Source organism: Astyanax mexicanus, chromosome 8 (genome assembly GCF_023375975.1).
Source record: "Astyanax mexicanus isolate ESR-SI-001 chromosome 8, AstMex3_surface, whole genome shotgun sequence".
Taxonomy (NCBI): domain Eukaryota; kingdom Metazoa; phylum Chordata; class Actinopteri; order Characiformes; family Acestrorhamphidae; genus Astyanax; species Astyanax mexicanus.
Window position 1 is genome coordinate 39,519,230 of NC_064415.1, and position 27,250 is coordinate 39,546,479.

Genomic DNA, 27,250 nt, shown 5'->3' on the forward strand with positions numbered 1-27,250 from the left:
TTTTTCTAGTTGCAGCGCGTTTTTCTAGTTGCTGCGCCTGTGTTGTAATTTTGATGGATGTGTTTTGTGCTTTTGCAGCGCTTTTCAATTTGCACTGCGCTGGGCTTTCTCGGCCACCGTAGATAGGAAGTCCGCATGCTCTGATTTTACAACAGCAACTAAAGTTTACTAGATAGGGAACGAGGGTGCGGTTTGAGACACGACCCACAGTGCTGTTGCTCAGGCAACAGCTTCAACACTGCGGCGGCTCTCCGATTTCCGCCACAAACGTAGCTTAGTTTAACTAACATAATTTAGCTAATTATAGATATTATAGCAGTTTAGTTTCAGTCAGACTACAGCTAGATAACACTTTTAAAGGTGAGTTTATCCGACAAGTTCGACTATATGGTTTCATGTTAAGCCTCTAATTCCTAACTAGTTTAATACTCCGTGCGTGTCAAAAACAGGACTAAAACTACAATGTTTTACGCCTAAATAAACGCCAGTTTATTAACTCTAGTTTACTTGTATGAGTATTCATTTTTTACAATTATTGTATTTCACAATTTAAAACCACGTTTACCTGACACGCGGTTTTAGTGGACTTGTTGTCAGGGTGGAGTGTTCACTCCTGTCAGTCTGAATCAGACCGCACTGTGGAGTTCTACATTAGTTAGTTAGTTAGTTAAATTAGTTCATTTGTTAGTTAATAGTTAGGTTAGCTTACCTATCTATCTTGCTAACTAGATGATGTCGACATGTTAGTAGGGCTGGGTGTTATTGTAAAAAAATAATCTTGATATTCTTCCAATAAAGCTCTGGGAAAAAATGAGAAACCACTTAAAAATGATATGTTACTTTGGTTTTACCAAATAAACCTCTGGAATATAATCAAGAGGACGATGGATGATCACAAGCTATCAAACCAAGCCGAACTGCTTAAATTTCTGCACGGGTAGTGGCATAAAGTTATCCAAAAGCAGTGTGTAAGATATCTGAACTCTTAAGACTTTATGAATATGAACTTGTTGTCTTTGTATTATTTGAGGTCTGAAAGCTCTGCATCTTTTTTTTTCTCATTTTCTGCAAATAAAAGCTCTAAATGACAATATAGTAATTTATAGAATAAAACAATAATGTTCATTTTACTCAAACATAAACCTATACGTAGCAAAATCAAAGAAACTGATTCAGAAACTGAAGTGGTCTCTTATTTTTTTTTCCAGAGCTGTGTATGAGCAATTCTCGATACAATTTAGATTATAATAGTAAGCAGCCCAATTCAACCTTACATGCAGCTTGCTCAAACTCTACTAAAGCATTAATGCAGAGGAACAAATACAATTTTCTGGAATGATCATCTCAGTCCCCAGACCTGAATATTATTGAATATTCATCTGTGGTGTGATTTAAAGCGGGCTGTTCGTGATCAGAAACCATCAAACCTGACTGAACTGGGGATGTTTTGTAAAGAAGTATGATCCAAAATAAATATTGATGTAATTTTTCTGTTGGGGTGCCCAAATTTATGCACCTGCTTAATTTTGTTTAAAGAATTATCACACTCTTTCTGTAAATTCTATCAACTTTATTTCACTTTTCAAATATCACTGTGATTATCTGCTATATGATATATTTTACTGAAATTGCTGATCATGAACATGATCAGGAGTGCACACAATGTTCCATACCACTGTATGTCCCCAGGCAATAAAAGCATGTTAAAAAAATACCTTCTATCTTTTGCAGCCACATTTAATTAGTAAGCCACACAGAAATTTAATTCCAAAATAATTTCAAATGGGTGACTTATGTTTTTCTAGTTTGCACTGTAAATGTTTAATTGATGTGCTTAATATATAATGTGGGCAGTGCAACAGTTTGTGTGTTACTAGTTAAGTTTGATTGTGTTTGTCTATAATTGTAAAAGGTTTATTAATAGGTATCATGAGCGCACACAGCAGTGAGGTGAAGGTGTTTGTCCGCACCAGACCCACGGCCTGCTTTGCCCAGGATCTTATTGAATATCTGCCGGATAAACAGGTAAACTGGCACACTCAATAAAACAGTCACTTTATCATCTTCCTATTCTGTTTATCTTATCATTACGCAGCATCACATTTATTTTCACTGGGTTTTTCATTTGTACCACGTTTGTTATCTTGTTATCTTACTCAGACAGTAAATGTGCGGCACAGGCGGGAGTCCAGGAAAGGGGTGGTGAATAATCAGATGAGCTCCTGGTCATTTAAGCTGGATGGTGTGATGCACAACATGTCTCAGGAAGAGGTCTATCAGAGCGTTGCCCACAGTGTGGTGCTCCGAGCTCTGGAAGGCTACAATGGTAATTGCCATGAAATGCTGTGCAGTTTGGAACCATATTAATAATGTGTTATTTGAAACGCAAAATCAGTTTAAATATTATAAACTAGTCAAAGTTGGTTTATTGACAATACCACATACTGGACTTTGGGAAAATTAGATAGTAGTAACCAATATAATAAATGTATCTGTTTACAGTAATGTTGTGTCATTTTAGAATTATCTGCAGCATTTGTTTTATTGCACATTTTTTTCAGCTGCTTGTTTGCACAGCACTAATTTATTGTACATTTATCGTAATAGTTTTATACATTCCTCCACAACTAAATTAGCTTTATATGTCTGCAAGTATTCATCACACATTCCACATAAACACATATATATATATGCAGGTTTACCGTATTTATTTCATTAGCACCACCATGTGGAGCAATGAAGCAGTATATTTAGTAAATCAAATTAAGGGGTGAGTCTTAGGAAGTTGTAAGCATGTATGTTTTTTGGATGCACCCTTTTGTTAACTCGGAGCATCTTTGCCACTTTGGTGATTCAAATCTTCACACCTGCCAATTTCCCCCATGTCAAACATGAACTACAAGAACTGATTGTTTATTTACCATCTAAAGCATATAGTCGCTGTCCAATGAAAAATATTTATCTCCATTTTTGTCAAGTTTTAGTTTACTACATAAATTAAACAGACAAACTGTTCCTTACACTGTGCCAAAATCTATTGATGAATGGACCAATAGAAACTCTTCAAAATGACCTGAAATAAACTTTTTTTACATTGACTTCCATTGAAAGTTTTTTCTCTCAAAGTGTGAAGTCAAATTTACACTTTGTGCATGGTTATGTTTCTAAACTGTGCATTCCTTTTTTTGGGATATTAAATTGTTTTATCATTAGTTCTGTTAGACATTTGGCCTTTAGGAATCAGAAGTCAGATTGTTTAGATTGTAACTTTTTTCACGTGCAGACCTTGAGTAAAGAGTTTAAATTAAAACCACTAATTTAAGTTTGTTTAAAGTATCAACAATATCTGCTATAAAAATCATACTGTGTCACAGTCACTGTGTTTGACAGTCCATGTAATTTCAGTTTTCAAGTTTTTGAATTCTGTCTGTCTATCAGGTACAATCATGTGTTTTGGACAGACTGGGGCAGGAAAAACTTATACAATGACTGGTGCCACAGAGAGTTACCAGCAAAGAGGAATTATCCCTCGTGCCCTGCAGGAGGTACAACGTTCATTTGTTATCTTGATGCAGTCCTTTGGATACAGTATTTAATCATCTTAATCATCTCTTTGTGAAATCTCTCTCTCTCTGGCCAGGTGTTTTATGAGGTGGAGCAGCGTGTGGATCACACCTTTTCCGTGTTCCTCTCCTTTCTGGAGATCTATAATGAGACATTGGTGGACCTGCTAGCCTCAATAAAGAGGGGCCGGGCGGTGCAAGGCGGAGCCTTGACTATAGTGGAAGATCCAGGTGGTGGTGTTTCAGTGAAGGGACTTACTTTACATCCCGTACATAATGAAGAAGAGGCCTTTAATCTGCTTTTCGAGGTGAGGCAATGGTTTTGTGATCTTTTGGATCAATGTCCTGATACTTTAATAATTGTCGTCTTGCAATTTTTTATTATTTTTTTTTATTATTAATTAATACAGCATTTAAAAAAAGAAAGGGTAAATGCACAGTATGCAAGTCCAGAATGTCACACCATCAACATTCTACTGAAAAAATTATTTTACTTTGATTTTATTTGGCAGCATATCTTACCTAAATTTAAAGACTGTATTATCAGTTAAAACACAATAATTGAAAATATCAGGCCAATCAGGACATGACCAATGTTTTTTTCTTTTGTCTAGTTTTTTTTTTATAATTTATTTCTAATGTTATATATGGAAGGCCAATTACCCCATCCCCTCTGTGTTAGAAAATGGTGTAAGGCCACTGGCAGGGTTGATGGTCTAATGAAAAAAAACATTTATCTATATCTCTTTAAAGATAAAGTGCAAATAAAATACATATGCTAAAGTATACAGAACAGTGATTGCTCCTGTATGTCTTATATTGACATCATTATTTATTTAGGGTGAGATGAACAGAATAATTGGGGAACACGCCCTCAATAAGAACTCTTCTAGATCTCACTGCATCTTTACCATCCACATAGAGGTGAGACACAGTCAGTGGAATTAGAATAACAAGATAATAGTTTAATGATAAAAGTATTCTGTGTAGATCATTACTGGGTTTTTTGGTCATCACTGTGTTGCTGATCACCACAGATTATCATTAACATATCATAGTTTGGCATGTTATTGAATATTTTAAATGTTTTAAGACAAAGCATGAAGTTTAGAGCTGTGTGTTGTTGATGTGGCACAGTCTCGTTCTCGGACGCTGTCAGATGCACCATATGTTACATCCAAACTCAATCTTGTGGATCTTGCTGGATCAGAACGGCTGAGCAAAACAGGGGTGAGTTCACATATCACTGTGTATCTGTTATTAGACTGTTAGTCTTTTTAATGATGTATATCTTAATATTTTCATCCCATAAGCTAATAACAAAAATACACTTCTGAGACAAAGCTACATGTTCCAGATTTTACACAGGCACCTTTATAATAAGTAGTTCTATCTGCATTTTATATTGTCAACTTTAAAATGCAATTCAAATGACATTAATTATTTATAAACAGATTCTTTAAATAAATGTTTTTTGTTTTGTTTGTTTTTTTTTCATTTCAAGTAGCGTAAAAACAAAAGGATACAAAAATGCATTGTGCTTTTGGAAAAGTGTATCTAAAGTGCTTAAGAAAAAAAGTAAATAAAAAGTGCAGTTTGAATTCATTTTCTATAAATCTGGGCTAAAACAGTGATTTGCTCAAAGAACATAAGACGTGTTGGTTTTGGCCTGTCCGTTTTCCACTGCAAGGTGGATTCACTGTCTGTTTTTTAGGGCATGCCATCTAACTGTTTGAGGATATTTACTATGCACACGATTGGTCTGTGAGTTTCCTGCACTGCAAAGCCCCCACTGTAAAGGCTAGTGAAGTTACACTCCTCAAAACAAACACTGATGAAGTTAAATAGTTCTTAATAGCTCACCAGTCTAGGTCCGCTTAGTGCAACGTCTGGGTCTGAACTCAGACCACAGTCTGTCTGCCTATTAGTGACCGTCACTCAGAGTACAGAATACTGCTGCAATTTATTCTGCTGCAATTCTGATACAAACCATCTCCAAATAATTGAGTCTCAGTTTTTTTTTTAACTAACAATTTCCACTTCTATATGTTTTGTCACGTCTTTATGCATCTCCAGGCTATCACTGCCTGCAGCACTTACTGGTGAAAGCAGTGGAAGAGGCAGAGTTGTGTTCAGTGAGAGAGAGAGAGAGGCGGGGAGGGCAAGGGGAAGTTGCGCAGAGATAAACTACAAGAATGAAAAGGCGAACTGTTGGAACTAATAGGAACAGAGCATAGACTATACAAAACACAGATTTTCACACAGTAAATGCATTACATTAACCTGCAAAAAAAAACAATCTTAACATTTTAAAATCAATATATGTATATATCTATATTGATAGATTTTTACATGCTTAATTAAAATATTGTTATTATTGCATTATCGTTTGCATCATGTGGTTAACGTCCTGATCTCTTTCTTTTTCAGTCTGAGGGTCAGGTGCAGAGAGAGGCCTTGTACATCAACAGATCTCTGTCCTTCCTGGAGCAGGCCATTATAGCCCTGACTGACCGACGCAGAGAGCATGTTCCTTTCAGACAGAGTAAACTGACCCACTCTCTAAAAGACTCTCTCGGTCAGTCCCTACCTACACCAAACCCCACCAGAAACTCACACATGCTATGTTTAAAAGTTTGGAATTATTGCTCATGTGTATTTGTTATTTATTATTATTATTTATTATTTATTATTATTATTTATTAAGCAGAAAAATTAAAAAGGGAATAATATAATTAATAATTATATTTTGCTGTGGGAGGAACAAAAGGTAATAAACAATAAATAAGCTGTAGTACCCATCTAGTATCCACTTAGCAACACTATAGCTATCACATGGGATACAATAGCAACCACTTAGTAACAACACAGGAGCAAACCTAGATAGTTAACACCATAGACACCACCTTGCCACACCATGAAAACCACCTGGAGCACCAATCTACAAATTCAATACACTTTAGCTGCATAATCTGTTTTTATTTTTTTTAATAAACTTTAATTACATATTTAGGATTAACAGTGTTTGAATGGTAGCTTAGTGTTTAGTAACATAATTTTCTTTGCGTTGTGCAGGAGGAAACTGTAATACAGTGCTGGTTGCGAACATTTATGGTGAGGCAGCACAGATTGAAGAAACGGTGAGAAGGCTCTTTTTAGCATGGACCGGATGAACGCATGGACAAATAAGCAGCATTTATAATATGTCTTATTTCTCCTAACCCAAACATCAGCTCTGTTTGCTCGTGTCATTCTGCAGCTCTCCACTCTCCGCTTTGCAACCAGGATGAAGTGTGTGCGAACCCAGCCGTCCATCAACGAGCACATTGACCCTGCTGTAAGATTGAATTGATTTACACTGTGTGAAAATAAATCATATTCCTTGATAAGAAGACCATTTACACATGGTAGATTTGAAGAATAGTTAAGTCATTGTGACCTGTTCCTGTATTCATTTCTGTTTAACTGGCTCATGAGATTTTGTTTATGACAGTGGAACTGATACTAGATTTCAGCATTGTTAGTACATGTTGGCAAGTACACAATAATACATAATGGTAAAGGTTTTACCAGTAGATCATTTATTGTAGTGGGGCTAATCTAACATCTAGTAATTGAAATATAAATGTTATTATTTACATAATTAGCACTGCTAGCATTATGCATGATGTAGGCAAGGGCTGTCACGATTTTAGTTTTTTATTATGCCATAAATAATTGCAATAAACAATATTATTGTCATTTTTATATCATTTATGCCAGTGATATGATGATAATATAATACAATTATAATGCATTTTCATCCTTTTTAATGGCAAACAACTTTTAAGTCTGAAGAATATTCAGATATTAGATAATATATCCTACATGAATTAAACATGAAAAAAATTAAAACTAAGTTTACATACCTGATCTTTAACTTTTAATGGTCTCTCTTTTCTAAGGAAAACAATAAATCAGTATAGTAATCATTGTGACAGGCCTAATGTAGGCTGGATTAGGGTAACAAACTAACTACAGTGTGGCTATCTGTGTTCAGCTGCAGGTCCGAAGACTTCAAAAAGAAATACAGCTTCTGAAGCAGGAGCTTTCCTTACATGACACACTGGTAAGTACCCAAATGTAGTTATATATACTAGTGGTGTCAATCATTTAAAAAAAAATTTAAATAATCAGATTAATATTTTTTTCTTAATTTTTCTTAAGACTCAATAGCTGGCATAATAAGAGCATTCCTAAACCGTTGTGTGAAATATGTATACACATATGTTTGTGAAAAACAGAAAAAAGGAGAGTCATGCCACATGATATTATGGATACAGTCCATAATATCTACTGTTCAAATCTTCTTTCTTTTCTCCACACAGGCTAACCGTGCAGTTGTGCCTAATGAGAGCCTGTCTGATAGACAGGTGGATGAAATTAAGAGTCAGGTTCAGAGATACCTGGCTGGCACATTGGACGAGATCATGGTCAGTGCCTTTCTAAAGATATATATATTTAATTGAATGTAAACAAAATGCATTTCAGTACCATTTTGGAGAATCTCTTTCGCAAATGTTTCAGATTGTGAGCATTCGACAGATCCAGGAAATGTTCACCCAGTTTAAAAAAGCTGTGCAGTAAGTATGGATAAATTTCCCTCTCCTATCAGTATTGTGATATCTTTAAACTTCTAAATGTACTGCTTAACCATAAGTTTGAAGTTTACCTATCTTTTATTATTATTATTTTATTACTATTATTTATATTATCACTATAACTTTCAGAATGTATTTGTTAGATACTATGTACTTTTAATATAAATAATTTTCTTATCATATACAACAAGTGCTGACCAGAGTGTGAGGGGTTATTAATAATTGCATGATGTAAATAATTTTAATGGTGGTACTAATATTAATATTAAGTATTTGTTGAAGTAGTAATTGTTGCAGTGGAAACAGTAGTAGGATTAGGGGTAGTTGTGGTAGCAGTAGGAGGAGGAAGAGGTGGAATAGTAGCATTAGGAGGAGGAGAGAAAGTAGTACTAGCAGTAGTAGTAATAGGAAGAGTAGTAGAGAGAGATGTAGTAGTTGTAGAAGTAGTAATAACGGATGCAGTGGTAGCAATATTAGTAAAGGATGCAGTATTAATAGTAGCAGTATTAGTAAAAGATGCAGTATAAGTAGCAATAGTAGTAGCAGGTTCTGCCAAAAAATAGACTTAAAACTAAAAATATTATTTGAAAGGAGAATTATAAAATAGACTTAAAACCAAAGGAAAACAAAAAACCCGAAAACAGGTGGAAAACAAAAAACCCGAAAACAGGTGGAAAACAAAAAAAACGAAAACAGGTGGAAAACAAAAAACCCGAAAACCAAAGGAAAACAAAAAACCTGAAACCCTGGGGGAAAACAAAGAACCCGAAAACAGGTGGAAAACAAAAAACCCGAAAACAGGTGGAAAACAAAAAAAAACGAAAACAGGTGGAAAACAAAAAACCCAAAAACCAAAGGAAAACAAAAAAAACGAAAACCTGGGGGGAAACAAAAAACCCGAAAACAGATGGAAAACAAAAAAAACGAAAACCAAAGGAAAACAAAAAACCCGAAAACCTGGGGGGAAACAAAAAACCCGAAAACAGGTGGAAAACAAAGAACACCCGAAAACAGATGGAAAACAAAAAAAACGAAAACCAAAGGAAAACAAAAAACCCGAAAACCTGGGGGGAAACAAAAAAAAACAAAACTGGTGTAAAACAAAAAACCCGAAAACCAAAGGGAAACAAAAAACCCGAAAACTGGTGGAACACAAAAACCCAAAAACCAAAGGAAAACAAAAAACTCAAAAACCCGGGGGGAAAACAAAGAAAACACAAACAAAGAACCCGAAAACGGATAGAAACAAAAAACCTGAAACCCTGGGGGAAAACAAAGAACCCGAAAACAGGTGGACAACAAAAACCCGAAAACCATAGGAAAACAAAAAACCCGAAACCCTGGGGGGAAACAAAAAACCCGAAAACTGGTGGAACACAAAAAAACCCGAAAACAGAAAATCCGAAAACTGGTGGAACACAAAAACCCAAAAACCAAAGGAAAACAAAAAACTCAAAAACCTGGGGGGAAAACAAAGAAAACACAAAGAACCCGAAAACGGATAGAAACAAAAAAACCTGAAACCCTGGGGGAAAACAAAGAACCCGAAAACAGGTGGACAACAAAAACCCGAAAACCAAAGGAAAACAAAAAACCCGAAAACAGGTGGAAAACAAAAAACCCAAAAACATATGGAAACAAAAAACCCGAAACAGGTGGAAAACAAAAAACCTGAAAACCAAAGGAAAACAAAAAACCCGAAAACCTGGGGGGAAACAAAAAAACAGAAAACTGGTGGAAAACAAAAAACCCGAAAACTGGTGGAAAACAAAAAACCTGAAAACCTGGGGGAAAACAAAGAACCCAAAAACCCGGGGGGAAAACAAAGAAAACAAAAACAAAGAACCCGAAAACAGCTGGAAAACAAAAAACCCGAAAACAGCTGGAAAACAAAAAACCCAAAAACGGATGGAAACAAAAAACCCGAAACCCTGGGGAAAAACAAAGAACCCAAAAACAGGTGGAAAACAAAAAAAACAAAAACAGGTGGGAAACAAAAAGAACAAAAACAGGTGGGAAACAAAAAACCCGAAAACTGGTGGAACACAAAAAACCCAAAAACGGATGGAAACAAAAAACCAGAAACCCTGGGGGGAACAAAGAACCCCAAAACAGGTGGGAAAACAAAAAACACGAAAACCTGGGGGGAAACAAAAAACCCGAAAACTGGTGGAACACAAAAACCCAAAAACCAAAGGAAAACAAAGAACCTGAAAACAGGTGGAAAACAAAAACCCGAAAACCAAAGGAAAACAAAAAACAAAAACAAAAAACAGTAGCAGTAGGAGGAGGAAGAGGTGGAATAGTAGCATTAGGAGGAGGAGAGAAAGTAGTACTAGCAGTAGTAGTAATAGGAAGAGTAGTAGAGAGAGATGTAGTAGTTGTAGAAGTAGTAATAACGGATGCAGTGGTAGCAATATTAGTAAAGGATGCAGTATTAATAGTAGCAGTATTAGTAAAAGATGCAGTATAAGTAGCAATAGTAGTAGCAGGTTCTGCCATAAAATAGACTTAAAACTAAAATTATTATTTGAAAGGAGAATTATAAAATAGACTTAAAACCAAAGGAATACAAAAAACCCGAAACCCTGGGGGAAAACAAAGAACCCGAAAACAGGTGGAAAACAAAAAACCCGAAAACCAAAGGAAAACAAAAAACCTGAAACCCTGGGGGAAAACAAAGAACCCGAAAACTGGTGGAAAACAAAAAACCTGAAAACCTGGGGGAAAACAAAGAACCCAAAAACCCGGGGGGAAAACAAAGAAAACAAAAACAAAGAACCCGAAAACAGCTGGAAAACAAAAAACCCGAAAACAGCTGGAAAACAAAAAACCCAAAAACGGATGGAAACAAAAAACCCGAAACCCTGGGGAAAAACAAAGAACCCAAAAACAGGTGGAAAACAAAAAAAACAAAAACAGGTGGGAAACAAAAAGAACAAAAACAGGTGGGAAACAAAAAACCCGAAAACTGGTGGAACACAAAAAACCCAAAAACGGATGGAAACAAAAAACCAGAAACCCTGGGGGGAACAAAGAACCCCAAAACAGGTGGGAAAACAAAAAACACGAAAACCTGGGGGGAAACAAAAAACCCGAAAACTGGTGGAACACAAAAACCCAAAAACCAAAGGAAAACAAAGAACCTGAAAACAGGTGGAAAACAAAAACCCGAAAACCAAAGGAAAACAAAAAACAAAAACAAAAAACAGTAGCAGTAGGAGGAGGAAGAGGTGGAATAGTAGCATTAGGAGGAGGAGAGAAAGTAGTACTAGCAGTAGTAGTAATAGGAAGAGTAGTAGAGAGAGATGTAGTAGTTGTAGAAGTAGTAATAACGGATGCAGTGGTAGCAATATTAGTAAAGGATGCAGTATTAATAGTAGCAGTATTAGTAAAAGATGCAGTATAAGTAGCAATAGTAGTAGCAGGTTCTGCCATAAAATAGACTTAAAACTAAAATTATTATTTGAAAGGAGAATTATAAAATAGACTTAAAACCAAAGGAATACAAAAAACCCGAAACCCTGGGGGAAAACAAAGAACCCGAAAACAGGTGGAAAACAAAAAACCCGAAAACCAAAGGAAAACAAAAAACCTGAAACCCTGGGGGAAAACAAAGAACCCGAAAACAGGTGGAAAACAAAAAAACCGAAAACAGGTGGAAAACAAAAAACCCGAAAACAGGTGGAAAACAAAAAACCCGAAACCCTGGGGAAAAACAAAGAACCCAAAAACAGGTGGAAAACAAAAAAACCGAAAACAGGTGAAAAAAAAAAACCCGAAAACAGGTGGAAAACAAAAAACCCGAAACCCTGGGGAAAAACAAAGAACCCAAAAACAGGTGGAAAACAAAAAAAACAAAAACAGTTGGGAAACAAAAAGAACAAAAACAGGTGGGAAACAAAAAACCCAAAAACTGGTGGAACACAAAAAACCCGAAAACCAAAGGAAAACAAAAAACCCGAAAACAGGTGGAAAACAAAAAACCCAAAAACGTATGGAAACAAAAAACACGAAAACCTGGGGGGAAACAAAAAACCCGAAAACTGGTGGAACACAAAAACCCAAAAACCAAAGGAAAACAAAGAACCTGAAAACAGGTGGGAAAACAAAAAAACCCGAAAACAAAAGGAAAACAAAGAACCTGAAAACAGGTGGAAAACAAAAACCCGAAAACCAAAGGAATACAAAAAACAAAAACAAAAAACAGTAGCAGTAGGAGGAGGAAGAGGTGGAATAGTAGCATTAGGAGGAGGAGAGAAAGTAGTACTAGCAGTAGTAGTAATAGGAAGAGTAGTAGAGAGAGATGTAGTAGTTGTAGAAGTAGTAATAACGGATGCAGTGGTAGCAATATTAGTAAAGGATGCAGTATTAATAGTAGCAGTATTAGTAAAAGATGCAGTATAAGTAGCAATAGTAGTAGCAGGTTCTGCCAAAAAATAGACTTAAAACTAAAAATATTATTTGATAGGAGAATTATAAAACAGACTTAAAACCAAAGGAAAACAAAAAACCCGAAACCCTGGGGGAAAACAAAGAACCCGAAAACAGGTGGAAAACAAAAAACCCGAAAACCAAAGGAAAACAAAAAACCTGAAACCCTGGGGGAAAACAAAGAACCCGAAAACAGGTGGAAAACAAAAAAAAACCGAAAACAGGTGGAAAACAAAAAAACAGATAACAGGTGGAAAACAAAAAAAAACGAAAACAGGTGGAAAACAAAAAACCCGAAAACAGGTGGAAAACAAAAAACCCGAAACCCTGGGGAAAAACAAAGAACCCAAAAACAGGTGGAAAACAAAAAACCCGAAACCCTGGGGAAAAACAAAGAACCCAAATACAGGTGGAAAACAAAAAACCCGAAAACAGGTGGAAAACAAAAAACCCGAAAACAGGTGGAAAACAAAGAACCCGAAACCCTGGGGAAAAACAAAGAACCCAAAAACAGGTGGAAAACAAAAAGAACAAAAACAGGTGGGAAACAAAAAAACCAAAAACTGGTGGAACACAAAAAACCCAAAAACGGATGGAAACAAAAAAAACAAAAAAAGGTGGGAAACAAAAAGAACAAAAACAGGTGGGAAACAAAAAACCCGAAAACTGGTGGAACACAAAAAACCCAAAAACGGATGGAAACAAAAAACCAGAAACCCTGGGGGGGACAAAGAACCCCAAAACAGGTGGGAAAACAAAAAACACAAAAACCTGGGGGGAAACAAAAAACCCGAAAACAGGTGGAAAACAAAAAACCCGAAACCCTGGGGGAAAACAAGGAACCCGAAAACAGGTGGACAACAAAAACCCGAAAACCAAAGGAAAACAAAAAACCCGAAAACAGGTGGAAAACAAAAAACCCAAAAACCCGGGGGGAAAACAAAGAAAACTAAAACAAAAAACCCGAAAACTGGTGGAACACAAAAAACCCAAAATGGATGGAAACAAAAAAACAGAAACCCTGGGGGGAAACAAAGAACCCCAAAACAGGTGGGAAAACAAAAAAAAACGAAAACAGGTGGAAAACAAAAAACCTAAAAACGTATGGAAACAAAAAACACGAAAACCTGGGGGGAAACAAAAAACACGAAAACTGGTGGAACACAAAAACCCAAAAACCAAAGGAAAACAAAGAACCTGAAAACAAGTGGGAAAACAAAAAAAACCCGAAAACAGGTGGAAGACAAAAAACCCAAAAACGTATGGAAACAAAAAACACGAAAACCTGGGGGGAAACAAAAAACCCGAAAACTGGTGGAACACAAAAACCCAAAAACCAAAGGAAAACAAAGAACCTGAAAACTGGTGGAACACAAAAAACCCAAAAACAAAAGGAAAACAAAGAACCTGAAAACAGGTGGGAAAACAAAAAAAACCCGAAAACAGGTGGAAGACAAAAAACCCAAAAACGTATGGAAACAAAAAACACGAAAACCGAAAACAAAAGGAAAACAAAGAACCTGAAAACAGGTGGAAAACAAAAACCCGAAAACCAAAGGAATACAAAAAACAAAAACAAAAAACAGTAGCAGTAGGAGGAGGAAGAGGTGGAATAGTAGCATTAGGAGGAGGAGAGAAAGTAGTACTAGCAGTAGTAGTAATAGGAAGAGTAGTAGAGAGAGATGTAGTAGTTGTAGAAGTAGTAATAACGGATGCATTGGTAGCAATATTAGTAAAGGATGCAGTATTAATAGTAGCAGTATTAGTAAAAGATGCAGTATAAGTAGCAATAGTAGTAGCAGGTTCTGCCAAAAAATAGACTTAAAACTAAAAATATTATTTGATAGGAGAATTATAAAACAGACTTAAAACCAAAGGAAAACAAAAAACCCGAAACCCTGGGGGAAAACAAAGAACCCGAAAACAGGTGGGAAAACAAAAAAACCCGAAAACAGGTGGAAAACAAAAAAACCTAAAAACGTATGGAAACAAAAAACACGAAAACCTGGGGGGAAACAAAAAACCCGAAAACTGGTGGAACACAAAAAAACAAAAACCAAAGGAAAACAAAGAACCTGAAAACCAAAGGAAAACAAAGAACCTGAAAACAGGTGGGAAAACAAAAAAACCAGAAAACAGGTGGAAAACAAAAAACCCAAAAACGTATGGAAACAAAAAACACGAAAACCTGGGGGGAAACAAAAAACCCGAAAACTGGTGGAACACAAAAACCCAAAAACCAAAGGAAAACAAAGAACCTGAAAACAGGTGGGAAAACAAAAAAACCCGAAAACAAAAGGAAAACAAAGAACCTGAAAGCAGTTGGAAAACAAAAACCCGAAAACCAAAGGAATACAAAAAACAAAAACAGTAGCAGTAGGAGGAGGAAGAGGTGGAATAGTAGCATTAGGAGGAGGAGAGAAAGTAGTACTAGCAGTAGTAGTAATAGGAAGAGTAGTAGAGAGAGATGTAGTAGTTGTAGAAGTAGTAATAACGGATGCAGTGGTAGCAATATTAGTAAAGGATGCAGTATTAATAGTAGCAGTATTAGTAAAAGATGCAGTATTAGTAGCAATAGTAGTAGCAGGTTCTGCCAAAAAATAGACTTAAAACTAAAAATATTATTTGAAAGGAGAATTATAAAATAGACTTAAAACCAAAGGAAAACAAAGAACCTGAAAACAGGTGGGAAAACAAAAAACCCGAAAACAGGTGGAAAACAAAAAACCCGAAACCCTGGGGGAAAACAAAAAACCCGAAAACAGGTGGAAAACAAAAAACCCGAAACCCACCCGAAAACAGGTGGAAAACAAAAAACCCGAAAACAGGTGGAAAACAAAAAAAACGAAAACCAAAGGAAAACAAAAAACCCGAAAACCTGGCGGGAAACAAAAAACCCGAAAACCTGGCGGGAAACAAAAAACCCGAAAACTGGTGGAACACAAAAACCCAAAAACCAAAGGAAAACAAAAAACTCAAAAACCCGGGGGGAAAACAAAGAAAACACAAACAAAGAACCCGAAAACGGATAGAAACAAAAAACCTGAAACCCTGGGGGAAAACAAAAAACCCGAAAACCAAAGGAAAACAAAAAACCCGAAAACAGGTGGAAAACAAAATAAACCCGAAAACAGGTGGAAAACAAAAAACCCGAAAACAGGTGGAAAACAAAAAACCCGAAAACAGGTGGAAAACAAAAAACCCGAAACCCTGGGGGAAAACAAGGAACCCGAAAACAGGTGGAAAACAAAAAACCCGAAACCCTGGGGGAAAACAAAGAACCCGAAAACAGGTGGACAACAAAAACCCGAAAACAGGTGGAAAACAAAAAACCCAAAAACCCGGGGGGGAAACAAAGAAAACAAAAACAAAAACCCGAAAACTGGTGGAACACAAAAAAACAGAAACCCTGGGGGGAAACAAAGAACCCCAAAACAGGTGGGAAAACAAAAAAACCCGAAAACAGGTGGAAAACAAAAAACCCAAAAACGTATGGAAACAAAAAACACGAAAACCTGGGGGGAAACAAAAAACCCGAAAACTGGTGGAACACAAACACCCAAAAACCAAACGAAAACAAAGAACCTGAAAACTGGTGGAACACAAAAAACCCAAAAACAAAAGGAAAACAAAGAACCTGAAAACAGGTGGGAAAACAAAACACCCGAAAACAGGTGGAAAACAAAAAACCCGAAACCCTGGGGGAAAACAAAGAACCCGAAAACAGGTGGAAAACAAAAAACCCGAAAACCTGGGGGGAAACAAAGAATCCGAAAACCAAAGGGAAACAAAAAACCCGAAAACCTGGGGGGAAACAAAAAACCCTAAAACCAAAGGAAAACAAAAAAACGAAAACCTGGGGGAAAACAAAGAACCTGAAAACAGGTGGAAAACAAAAAACCTGAAAACAGGTGGAAAACAAAAAACCTGAAAACAGGTGAAAAACAAAAAACCCGAAAACAGGTGAAAAACAGAAAACCCGAAACCCTTGGGGAAAACAAAGAACCCGAAAACAGGTGGAAAACAAAGAACCCGAAAACAGGTGGAAAACAAAGAACCCGAAAACGGACGGAAACAAAAAACACGAAACCCTGGGGGAAAACAAAGAACCCAAAAACGGATGGAAACAAAAGACCCGAAAACTGGTGGAAAACAAAAAACCTGAAAACAGGTGGAAAACAAAAAACCCGAAAACCTGGGGGAAAACAAAAAACCTGAAAACATGTGGAAAACAAAAAACCCGAAAACCAAAGGGAAACAAAAAACCCGAAAACCTGGGGGAAAACAAAAAACCCGAAAACTGGTGGAACACAAAAAACCCAAAAACAGGTGGAAAACAGAAAACCCGAAAACTGGTGGAACACAAAAACCCGAAAACCAAAGGAAAACAAAGAACTCAAAAACCCGGGGGGAAAACAAAGAAAACAAAAACAAAGAACCCGAAAACGGATAGAAACAAAAAACCTGAAACCCTGGGGGAAAACAAAGAACACGAAAACAGGTGAAAAACAAAAACACGAAAACCAAAGGAAAACAAAAAACCCCTAAAACTGGCGGGAAACAAAATCCCAAAAACCCAGTACCAGTAGTACCAGTAGTAGTACTGTACAGTACAGTACAGTAGTAGAAGTGAAATATAATAGTAGTAGTAGTAATAGAAGGAGTGGTAGCAGTAGTATTAGCAGTAGTAGCAGCAGTAGTACTAGTAGTAATAGTAGTAGTAGTAGTAGCATCAGTAGTAGTAGTACCAGTAGTAGTAGTAGCAATAGAAGGAGTGGTAGCAGTAGTGGTAGTAGTAGCAGCAGTAGTACTAGTAGTAATAGCAGTAGTAGTAGTAGCATCAGTAGTAGTAGTAGTAGTAATACCAGTAGTAGAATTATTAGCAGCAGCAGTAGTAGTAGTAGTGGGAGAGGGATGAGCAATAGTAGCAGTAGTACTAGTAGTAGTACTAATAGCAGTATTAGTAGTAGTAGTGTAGTAGTAAAAGCAGTAGTAGTAGTAGTAGTAGTAGTAATAGCAGCAGTAGTAGTAGTGTAGTAGTAGTAATAGCAGCAGCAGTAGTAATAGCAGTAGTAGTAGGAGTAGTGTAGTAGTAGTAATATCAGTAGTAGTAGTAGTATTAGTGTTGTAGTAGTAGCAGTAGTAGCAGTAGTAGTGTAGTGGTAGTAGTAGTAGTAGTAGTAATAGCAGTAGTAATAGTAGTAATAGTAGTAGTAGTAGCAGCAGTAGTAGTAATAGCAGTAGTAGTAGTGCAGTAGTAGTAGTAGTAGTAGTAATAGCAGCAGTAGTAATAGCAGTAGTAGTAGTATAGTAGCAGTAGTAGTAGTAGTAATAGCAGTAGTAGTAGTAATAGCAGTAGTAGTAGTGTAGTAATAGCAGCAGCAGTAGTAATAGCAGTAGTAGTAGTAGTAGTAATAGCAGTAGTAGTAGTGTAGTAGTAGTAGTAGTAATAGCAGCAGTAGTAATAGCAGTAGTAGTAGTAGTATAGTAGTAGCAGTAGTAGTAGTAATAGCAATAGTAGTAGTAGTAGTAATAGCAGTAGTAATAGTGTTGTAGTAGTAGTAGTAGTAATAGCAGCAGTAGTAGTAGCAGTAGTAGTAGTAGTAGTATAGTAGTAGTAGCAGTAGTAGTAGTAGTAATAGCAGTAGTAGTAGTAGTAATAGCAGTAGTAGTAGTGTAGTAATAGCAGCAGCAGTAGTAATAGCAGTAGTAGTAATAGCAGTAGTAGTAGTAGTAGTAGTAATAGCAGTAGTAGTAGTAGTTGTAGTGTAGTAGTAGTAGTAGTAATAGCAGCAGTAGTAGTAATAGCAGTAGTAGTAATAGCAGTAGTAGTAGTACTAGTGTAGTAGTAGTAATAGCAGTAGCAGTAGTAGTAGTAGTAGCAGTAGTAGTAGTAGTGTAGTAGTAGTAGCAGTAGTAGTAATAATAGCAGTAGTAGTAGTAGTAGTAGTAATATCAGTAGCAGTAGTAGTAGTAGTAGTAGTAGTAGTAGTAATAGCAGTAGCAGTAGTAGTACTAGTAGTAGTAATAGCAGTAGCAGTAGTAGTAGTGTAGTAGTAGTAGCAGTAGTAGTAATAATAGCAGTAGTAGTAGTAGTAGTAGTAGTAATATCAGTAGCAGTAGTAGTAGTAGTAATAGCAGTAGCAGTAGTAGTAGTAGTAGTAATAGCAGTAGCAGTAGTAGTAGTAGTAGTAGTAGTAGTAATATCAGTAGCAGTAGTAGTAGTAGTAATAGCAGTAGCAGTAGTAGTAGTAGTAGTAGTAGTAATAGCAGTAGCAGTAGTAGTAGTAGTAGTAGTAGTAGTAGTAATAGCAGTAGCAGTAGTAGTAGTAGTAGTAGTAGTAGTAGTAGTAGGAATAGTGGTGTGTACGGTAAGTGTTTTTGTATGTGCTTGTTTTAAACAGGGAACAGGAGCAGAAGGTAAAGGAACAGCTCAGTCAGAAATACTCTCTGGTGGAAAAGTCTGAGAACAGCATTCAGTCTTCTACTGCTGCTGCTGCTAAAGTAAGTGTAACAAATCTTATCTAGTGATATTTCCAGGATGAAGCTACAGCTTGTCTTTGTGAACCTGCATGCTCTAACACTGCTACAATCACTTGGCTTTTTATCAGGAGCCTGTGGGAGCTGTGGGATCTGTGGGGGAGGTGGAGAGTGGGTTTGGGCTTGGACTAGCTGCACCCTCGCAGAAACACACTCAAGCTTCATCACCGAACAAAAGCAAAGGCAAGAAGATCAAAGAGAACAGCAGGTGATTTTAGATCCACCATCTATAAAGATAAAATAAATAAAGATAACCTTATGACAATAAATAATAATTATCATCATTGTCAATATGACACTCTCAAGGACCCACTCACTATAGGTGTGGATGTTGGTGACATCACCTAAATTTCGGACTTAGGGTAAAGTTGGAGAAGAGGTGGTCAGTAATTATACACCTACATTGAGGCACGATAAAGTAGGTGGAGTTTTGAAAATACAGGCTTGGAAAAGGATGGTTAAGCACTGCTAACAGAAATATTGGCTTGTACTTTTATGTAGTTTATAGAGTTTAATTACTGAGCTGTGCTGAAATGCATTGTATTTATACACTGCTCTTTTACTCATGACAGGAAGGATGTTGCACAAACCTCAGGTCCAGCAGAGGGCGTCACTGTGAACCAGAGAGAGACAGATGCCCTCACTCCTAATTGTGAGCCTGAGGACCTGGAGGCCCCACCTGTGGACCAAGAAGAACACAAGAAGAAAATTGAGTATGAACTACTACTTAAATTCACCTTCTTTTGAAGCTTTTGCTTCAGATCTGGCCCAAACAATCCACCCCCTGACCTTTTAACTATAAATTATAGGTGCCTGTAGTTCATCACGTCTGCCCCCAAAATGTTTTCGTTATTTTGCCTGGTGGATGTGCTCAAACCCCTGAGATGTGAGCGGTGCACCATTTAAGTGACGTGAGGAGCTCTTGATTTAAGCCAAGCAGAAGGCTGTGGCTGTGGACGAGTGGAAGAGCTGCAGGGTGGACACTGCACAAGCCAGAGCTGCGTGAAGTTGTGCGACATCACAAAAATCACAGTGTAATTTGTTACTTTGCCATAGCTTTATAAAAAATAAAAAATAACATTAAAACACATAGGCCTGTGGGCTCTGAGTGGTCCAGTGAGCTTAGCGCTGCCACTATGATCAGGAGATCACCGGTTTGAACCCTGTTTGTGTAGCTTGCAATCAGCTACCGTAGCCGATCAGCACAAGGCGTCTGTGCGCTGATGTATCAGAACTGAGTCACTGCGCTTTCCTCCGAGTGAGCTGTGATGCTACTCAGCAATGCTACATCAGCAGCAGTTCAAAAAGAGGATGCAGAGGATGCATGTGCTAAGTCTTTACCCTCCTGGTGTGTTGGGGCATTACTAGCGATAGGGGGAGCCCTAGTGAGTGGGTTGGGTAATTGGCCTTGCAAATTGGAGAGAAAATGGGATAAAAATTAAAAATTAATTTATACATGTAGGCAACAGACCCAGTGCGAATTCTGGATCTAGTTCCGCTTGGGCATTGAGTCAGGCTGAGGCTTAAAATGATATATTTTGTTAAGTAAATATGCTGGCATTTCTAAAAAAATGTACTTCTCCACTTTCCTTCAGCTCTCCTCCCTGCAAGTTTGAGGCATTTGAGGATTTCAAGCTGGGGCGGGGCAGCGAGATCAACCGCATCCTGAAGGAGAACAAGAGTGTTCTACTGGAGCGCATGGACCAACTCCACAAACTCACACAAGCCATCAACTCCTGCAAACGAGACATCGACCACATGAGCTCTGAACTCCAGCTGTGCAGAGAACAAAGACAGAGTCAAGGTCAGGATTAGAGAATCTCCTCAAGAATATACTGTACTGTATAAAATACACTTTGAGAGACTTTCCGTATTGAGCATCTGAGCAACAGCAAATAGAGCCAAGATATCTACACTCTCTTGATTTGACCACAATCTAGTTACTTATATTTTATTCCTGTCTTTGTCTGCTCTCCAGGACAGTTTGTGGGTGAAAAGGGTGAGCCTGTGTTGGAGGAGGCGGAGTTAATTCTGCTAGTAGGCCTCAGAGAAAAGAAAGACCAGTACAGACAGAGCTATGAAGAGCTGCTCAGCACCAAAGCTGAAGTGCGCTACTGTCAGCATCTAGTAGATCAGTGCCGCATACGCCTGCTTACTGGTAAGTAATACTGCAGTCTAATTTGTAGAGTTTAGGCCTTTGCTTTTTCTGTACAAATGACAAAACTCCATGGCATTTTTTTGGTTGGTTTCATGTCTTGATATACAGTTACATAAAAAAAGTTGTAATATAGCGATTTCTTTGTACAGCATCTAAGGGTGTCCCTCCGCTAAATTTACTTTTTCTTCTTATTGTGTTGTGCAAATAACACATCAGTGTTTATATACTTTTCCAAGTAGTTCAGAGCTAAGGAACAAATTGTTAAAACTAACACTAGTTAAAAGTAAAAATCCACCCCGGTTTTGTTCCAACTGCCTTCCTTGGTGGTGGATTTTTACTTTCTGGACCTGGACGACCCACCACTGTGTGTTTACATGGGTTTATGTAGGATCTCCAGTGGATTTAGTGTTTACATTGACTTTAGGACTAGGTCAGTGGATAAACTGCACTTAGCAGGGCATTACACATGCACATGTTGTAACGTAACATATGTTATTGCAAAGACTGTTATTAGTGTAAAAAATGTCTTTATTCTCACTGCCTTGCAGTGCTGTCAGCCAATCAAAGGCAATACCGTCTTCTTCCACAGCCAAGCTTTTGTAATGATTGCAGCATGTGGGTTTGCATCGTCCTGATGAAAAATGCATGGATATCCCTGGTAAAGATATTGTCTTGAAGGCAGTTTTCTGACAACCTCTTACCATGACACACTCTGGCTTTTGGACATGATGCGGATGCTTGTTGTCAGGATGGTTTGTTTAATCTTTGGTCCAGATCAGGTCCAGATGTCCTTATCTTCCAAAAAAGATCTGGAATACTGATTCATCTGACCACAATACATATTTACCTGGTGTAATGGCTCAATCCCAGGTGCCCCTGAGCCCAGAGCAGTTGATGCAGTTTATGGACATGGATAACATACCGTGGGGTAGTACTGTAACTAGGAGTAGGCGACATGGCCCTAAAATTATATCACCAATTTTTAATGGTATTTTTGCAATAATGATACTTTTAGCAATATGACAAAATACCGAATTAAAAAATATTCCAAGAATACACTACTGCAACAAAATGAAAATGACATTTTATTATTGTATACAATATGATATGGCACCCCTTTAACTGAGATATTAAAAAAATAAAAGCATTTTATCAGACTTGTAACAGAAGTCAATAATGCAGAATGTCATGATACTAATAATGCACTCCGTATATCTCCATATATCCAGGATTAAAAGGAAATAAATTATACTGAACAGATATATTCTCTCTATAGTAGATATATAATGGTTAATTTGCTAAAAACAGCAAAAAAGTAGTACCCTGATGTGATAATTAGGGGTGGGTTATATGGCAAGATTTTTCAAGATATAATATCATTCACAATATTCAAAAATGTTGGCAATATTATTGCACACGAAGCGTTAATTATAACATTAATTTCATTGTGGAAACTCAGAAAAAAAACACTGTAGGACAGTCATCAACTTTAGTTCAAGACTGGGCTCAATCAGTCAGATCAGCTAATCCTGAATAATCAAGTCTGGTCTATATACTAGAATTAAATTTCTACTAGAGACTATAAGAATTTTGCTGTAAATCCAGTATTGCTTGGTTTGCATATATGTTGTATATTCAGTTTGTGGCCTATATGTAAACTAACGTTTCTATTGCCTAAAAAACTTGTATTAACTTGTATTGTTTCTCCATTTTATACTGAATTTGATCATTACTATTTGATGTGGTGTTTTGTTTTTGTGGCAGAATTTGAGAGCTGGTACAATGAGAGCTTCCTGCTGCCTGAAGAGGTTCAGACCATCTTCAGTGAAGGTGGACCCATCAGACCAGGATTAATACCTGTGGATAAAGCTTTGAATTTGGTTAGTCAGACAGCAGTCCTCACTATCAAAATTATTGAACATACAGAACATAATAAAATTTGAATTACTGTACTTCATACAGTACCATTAAACAATTTGGACACACCTATTCATTTAATGTTTTCTGTATTTATTTATTGAATTTATTTTCTACAGTGTAGATTAATATTAAAGGCACATTTGGAAACAAACAATCTCTACAATCTCCCGACCTAAACCTAACTGAGATGATGATTTGGGATGAACTGGAGCTTCACATCGTGAAGGAAAAACAGCACAGTCTTGTTCAGTACCTTCAGGATCTCCCAAGATACTGAGAAAACTATTCCAGATGACTCTACCTCATAAAGCGTGTGCAGATCTTTCTTCAAAGCTAAATGTGCTACTTAGAAGAATCTAAAGTATTAAACATATTCTGGTTTAACACTTTTTGTTTACAAAATAATTCCATGTGTTTTTGTATAGATTTAATATCTTCAGTATTAAATATACAATGGAAAAAATATATATAAAAAGAAAGAAAACCCTATGAATGAAAAGAGCTGTGTCCAAACTTTTGATTGATACTGTATGTAGCCTGACTAAATAGAATGTGCAAGTTCAGATAATACAGCATATTTTATACTTATATGTATAGATATGCAAATTCAAACTGATTTTGTGCAAATAACAGTGCGCAAAGGATCTCAAAGGTTCTGATTTGAGAAACAAATCTGATTTGCCTGCAGTCTAAACATTGCCATTTAGGATCAATGTGTAAAATAAAGATATTTTTGGTCTTTGAAGGTTTATTGAAAGAGTTATGTTTAAATAAAATCTGTGAGGAGACCAACTCTACTCACTCTTTTAGAAAAGTGGTTTGCATTCATGCATGTGTGCTCTAGTTGAAATTAACAGTGAATTATTTTAATGTACAGGAGGCTGATGAACAGGAGCAGTTTCAGCGTCTTCGGACTGAGCTGCTTGCTGAGGGTCCCAGTGCTGTGTCCTTTTATAATGCACACAACAGGACTGTACAGAGGGTGAGAAATACACAATAATAACACTGAGTACAGGCACCTTTTGATGCCAATCAGCCTAATAATTCATGCATTTTTCTGGCTATTCAAATCTCTCATTCTACCATATCTCAAATGTTAGATATGTTAATATGTTTTCTAGCTTAGAACAGTTTTACAGGGTGGTTACACAGGTGTTTTTGGGACATTCCAGGATTTTGGGGTTGGTCACTTCTGAAAATTTGATCTTCAATTTGATCATTTTTAGTCATATATTTATTAAACACAGGTAATAGACTATCAAAAAGTTTGATTCGTCAAGCTCAGGTATCAAAGCAGTTTTTTTATTAGATTATGCAATATATTTGGTAATTTACAGTAACAGGATTGCAAATCTAGGCTAAGTTGTGGTTTACCACAGGAACAGATGCTAACTGTAAAATGTAGCTATGTATACAAGATCAAGGACAAATATGGTTGTATAAGTATATAAAGTAAATTTTGACTCTACTCATTATTAGTCTTAAAATATGAGTAACAGGGTTGAGTTCACTGTGTGACACACACAACTTGGACAAACATATTTGGAAAAAAAAACTTGAACATTGTTAGAGCACTTACTCTTGGTCTTGCCATGTGGGCAGAAAATGTCCTTGTGATGTAACTTTCTTTTTGCCAGTAGACAAATATTTTTAACTCTTTCTCTACCAGGTAAAATTCCTTATGGTAACAGGGTTGCGCGCATGTTGTGGGACACAAATTAATAGCATAAAAACTGTAACATGCAAAACAATGTAGACCAAAGAAGTTGTTTTCATAAGTAAAGGAGATGCATATCAACAATTTACAAGAGGAAGTATTTTTTTGAGGTGGTCCAAAGATATTCGATCTTTTGAATAATATCTAAGGAGCTTATTTTTCCACCTTATTTTACAGTTTGTCTTATAACAAGTACATTTTTCACAAAAAAATAGTCATTTAGATATTTTGGATATTCACATTTGAAATTTAAGTGGTGGGACAGGGACAGGTACCAAAATCCTGGAATGTCCTTTTTGTCTATAAGAACACAACGCTGAATCTGAATATGTTTTCTTTATTACACCATTCTACAGTAAAATGTATAGACTGTGTCTCTAAAAAAATTACAGTTGATCATCAGTTATAGAAATACAATCACCAGCCCATCAGACACCAACAATCATGCCATTTTTTAAATTATTAAGATCACAATTTCCTTCCAATAATGGTTGATGCAAATATTACCAAAAGTTGTTGACCTGCATCTCTCTAACTTTATGGAGCCATGCTGCCACATGATTGGCTGCTTACATAACTGCACAAATAGGTGTACAGGTTGTCCTAATAAAGTGCTTGGTGATTGAATTTGTGATTGTAGTTTACCATATTTTTCGAACTATAAGGCACACTAAAATAAAAAACCTTTAATTTCCTCAAAAATCGTCAGTGCGTGTTTTAATCCGGTGCATCATATGTACGAATTTTACCAGTCAGGTTGTAAGGAGCAGTAAAGCCACTCCACAAAAGTACAGCATTATAAAGGAGTTTTAGTTTAGTTCTCCAGCACTGAGACTAGAAACAGGAGCAGCATTAGCATTAGCCGCTAACCAGCTAACCGCTAGCTTTTTCGTTGTTCAGAGGTGAGTATATCAGACTGTAGTCTGTGTGTTTACCTTGTTAAAACAAGCTACGTGGGCTGAACTGCTAGCTAATATCGCCCTGGCTTACCGGAACACTCAGAGTTCCTCAGTATAGCACAGTCAGGTAGCGTTAGCTGCTAACTGCAGTTAGTCTTAGTGGAAATCTGCAAATCTAAGCTTACTGAAAATAAATGGCAGCACTTTACAGTCTTTAGGAGAAAATCTGAGGAGATTAACATCCAGTGCAGCTTTACTTAATTTAGTTAGACCCCACCACCAAGTAAAGATACCTGCTGAATTAGAAGGTAAACATAGTGACACCCCTGTTCCTTACTAGTGTCGCTTTAAATACCCCTTATAATCCAGTGCGACGCATATTAATTGCACGCCTTATAATACGGTGTGCCTTATAGTGCCAAAATTACAGTAAATTGTATATAGTTTCCTAATATGTTGAGAAAGCAACATATAACAGATGCTAAACAGCAGTGTTAATTTAAGCTGCTGAATATTAATGACTATGTTCAGAATTCACCTGATGTTAACTGAGGACATGGGTCTGTTTACTTTTGCAGAGGCAGCAGGCCAATTCCTCACAGTCCTGATTCCAGGAACAACACAGAAACTGGAATAAACAAGTAAAACATTGTCTCAATCATCTGAACACCACTTTATAGCAAGATCTGATACTCTATTGCACATCATTAAAGCTCTGAACAATCATTACCTTTTTTGTGTATTTTAATGCATACTTACATTTAGGACAAAAACATTTAGACACACACTGTATTTACAACAGTGTACCTCCAGTGTTTAATTTCAACAACAGTTAGTTTTGCTGTGCTAAAATTTGCACAATTTTCATTCCACCCCTAACTCTGCTGTATGATAAGAATACTTAGGAATGAAGTTAATAACAGACTAGGCTGGAACAGACCACCTACTGACTGGCCAAAAAAAAGTTGCTACCTGGATTTAAAGTAAATGATGTGGGTTTATTGCAGTCGGTCATGTCTCAACAACAGTTTGTGCTGAAAGAATGAGTTCAGCTGACTACCTGAATATACTGAATATAGACCAGGTTATTCCATCAATGGATTTTTTCTTCCCTGATGGCACGGCCACATTCCAAGATGTCAATACCGGGATTCATGGTGCTGGAATTGTGAAAGAGTGATTCAGGGAGCATGAGATCATCATTTTCACACATGGATTGTTCACCACAGAGTCCAGATCTTAACCTCATTGAGAATCTTTGGGATGTGCTGGAGAAGACTATAATCAGTGCAAGATGTTGGTGAAAAATTAATGCAACACTGGATTGAAATAATCTTGTGACATTGCAGAAGCTTATTGATACAATGCCACAGTGAATG

At 36.8% G+C, this 27,250-nt stretch overlaps 1 protein-coding gene and 1 long non-coding RNA gene across 4 annotated transcripts; both read left to right on the forward strand.

The window, feature by feature from the left end:
- The first annotated feature begins 204 nt into the window (after nt 1-204).
- kif9 (kinesin family member 9) lies at nt 205-26,597 on the forward strand. 3 transcript variants are annotated; one of them, XM_022678075.2, is made up of 21 exons: nt 205-360; nt 1,925-2,025; nt 2,161-2,326; nt 3,439-3,545; nt 3,641-3,871; nt 4,404-4,487; nt 4,701-4,793; nt 5,994-6,141; nt 6,639-6,703; nt 6,823-6,900; nt 7,603-7,671; nt 7,931-8,035; nt 8,130-8,185; nt 19,042-19,141; nt 19,249-19,385; nt 19,750-19,890; nt 20,773-20,981; nt 21,156-21,335; nt 23,100-23,215; nt 24,133-24,237; nt 26,450-26,597. In XM_022678075.2, exons 2-21 carry the CDS (start codon nt 1,930-1,932, stop codon nt 26,477-26,479), a joined length of 2,316 nt encoding a protein of 771 aa, XP_022533796.2. In that variant the 5' UTR covers nt 205-360; nt 1,925-1,929; the 3' UTR covers nt 26,480-26,597. The 3 variants fall into 3 exon arrangements, 2 of the variants coding, with proteins under 2 accessions (XP_022533796.2, XP_022533795.2); XM_022678074.2 differs by having other exon boundaries at nt 212-360; nt 1,913-2,025; XR_007440482.1 differs by lacking the exons at nt 21,156-21,335; nt 23,100-23,215; nt 24,133-24,237; nt 26,450-26,597 and having other exon boundaries at nt 208-360; nt 1,913-2,025; nt 19,754-19,890; nt 20,773-20,913.
- Nucleotides 14,365-16,176, forward strand: LOC125803995 (uncharacterized). The gene is made up of 3 exons (XR_007440483.1): nt 14,365-14,564; nt 15,877-15,929; nt 16,104-16,176. It is a non-coding gene; the product is annotated as an uncharacterized LOC125803995 (long non-coding RNA).
- Nucleotides 26,598-27,250: the final 653 nt, after the last annotated feature.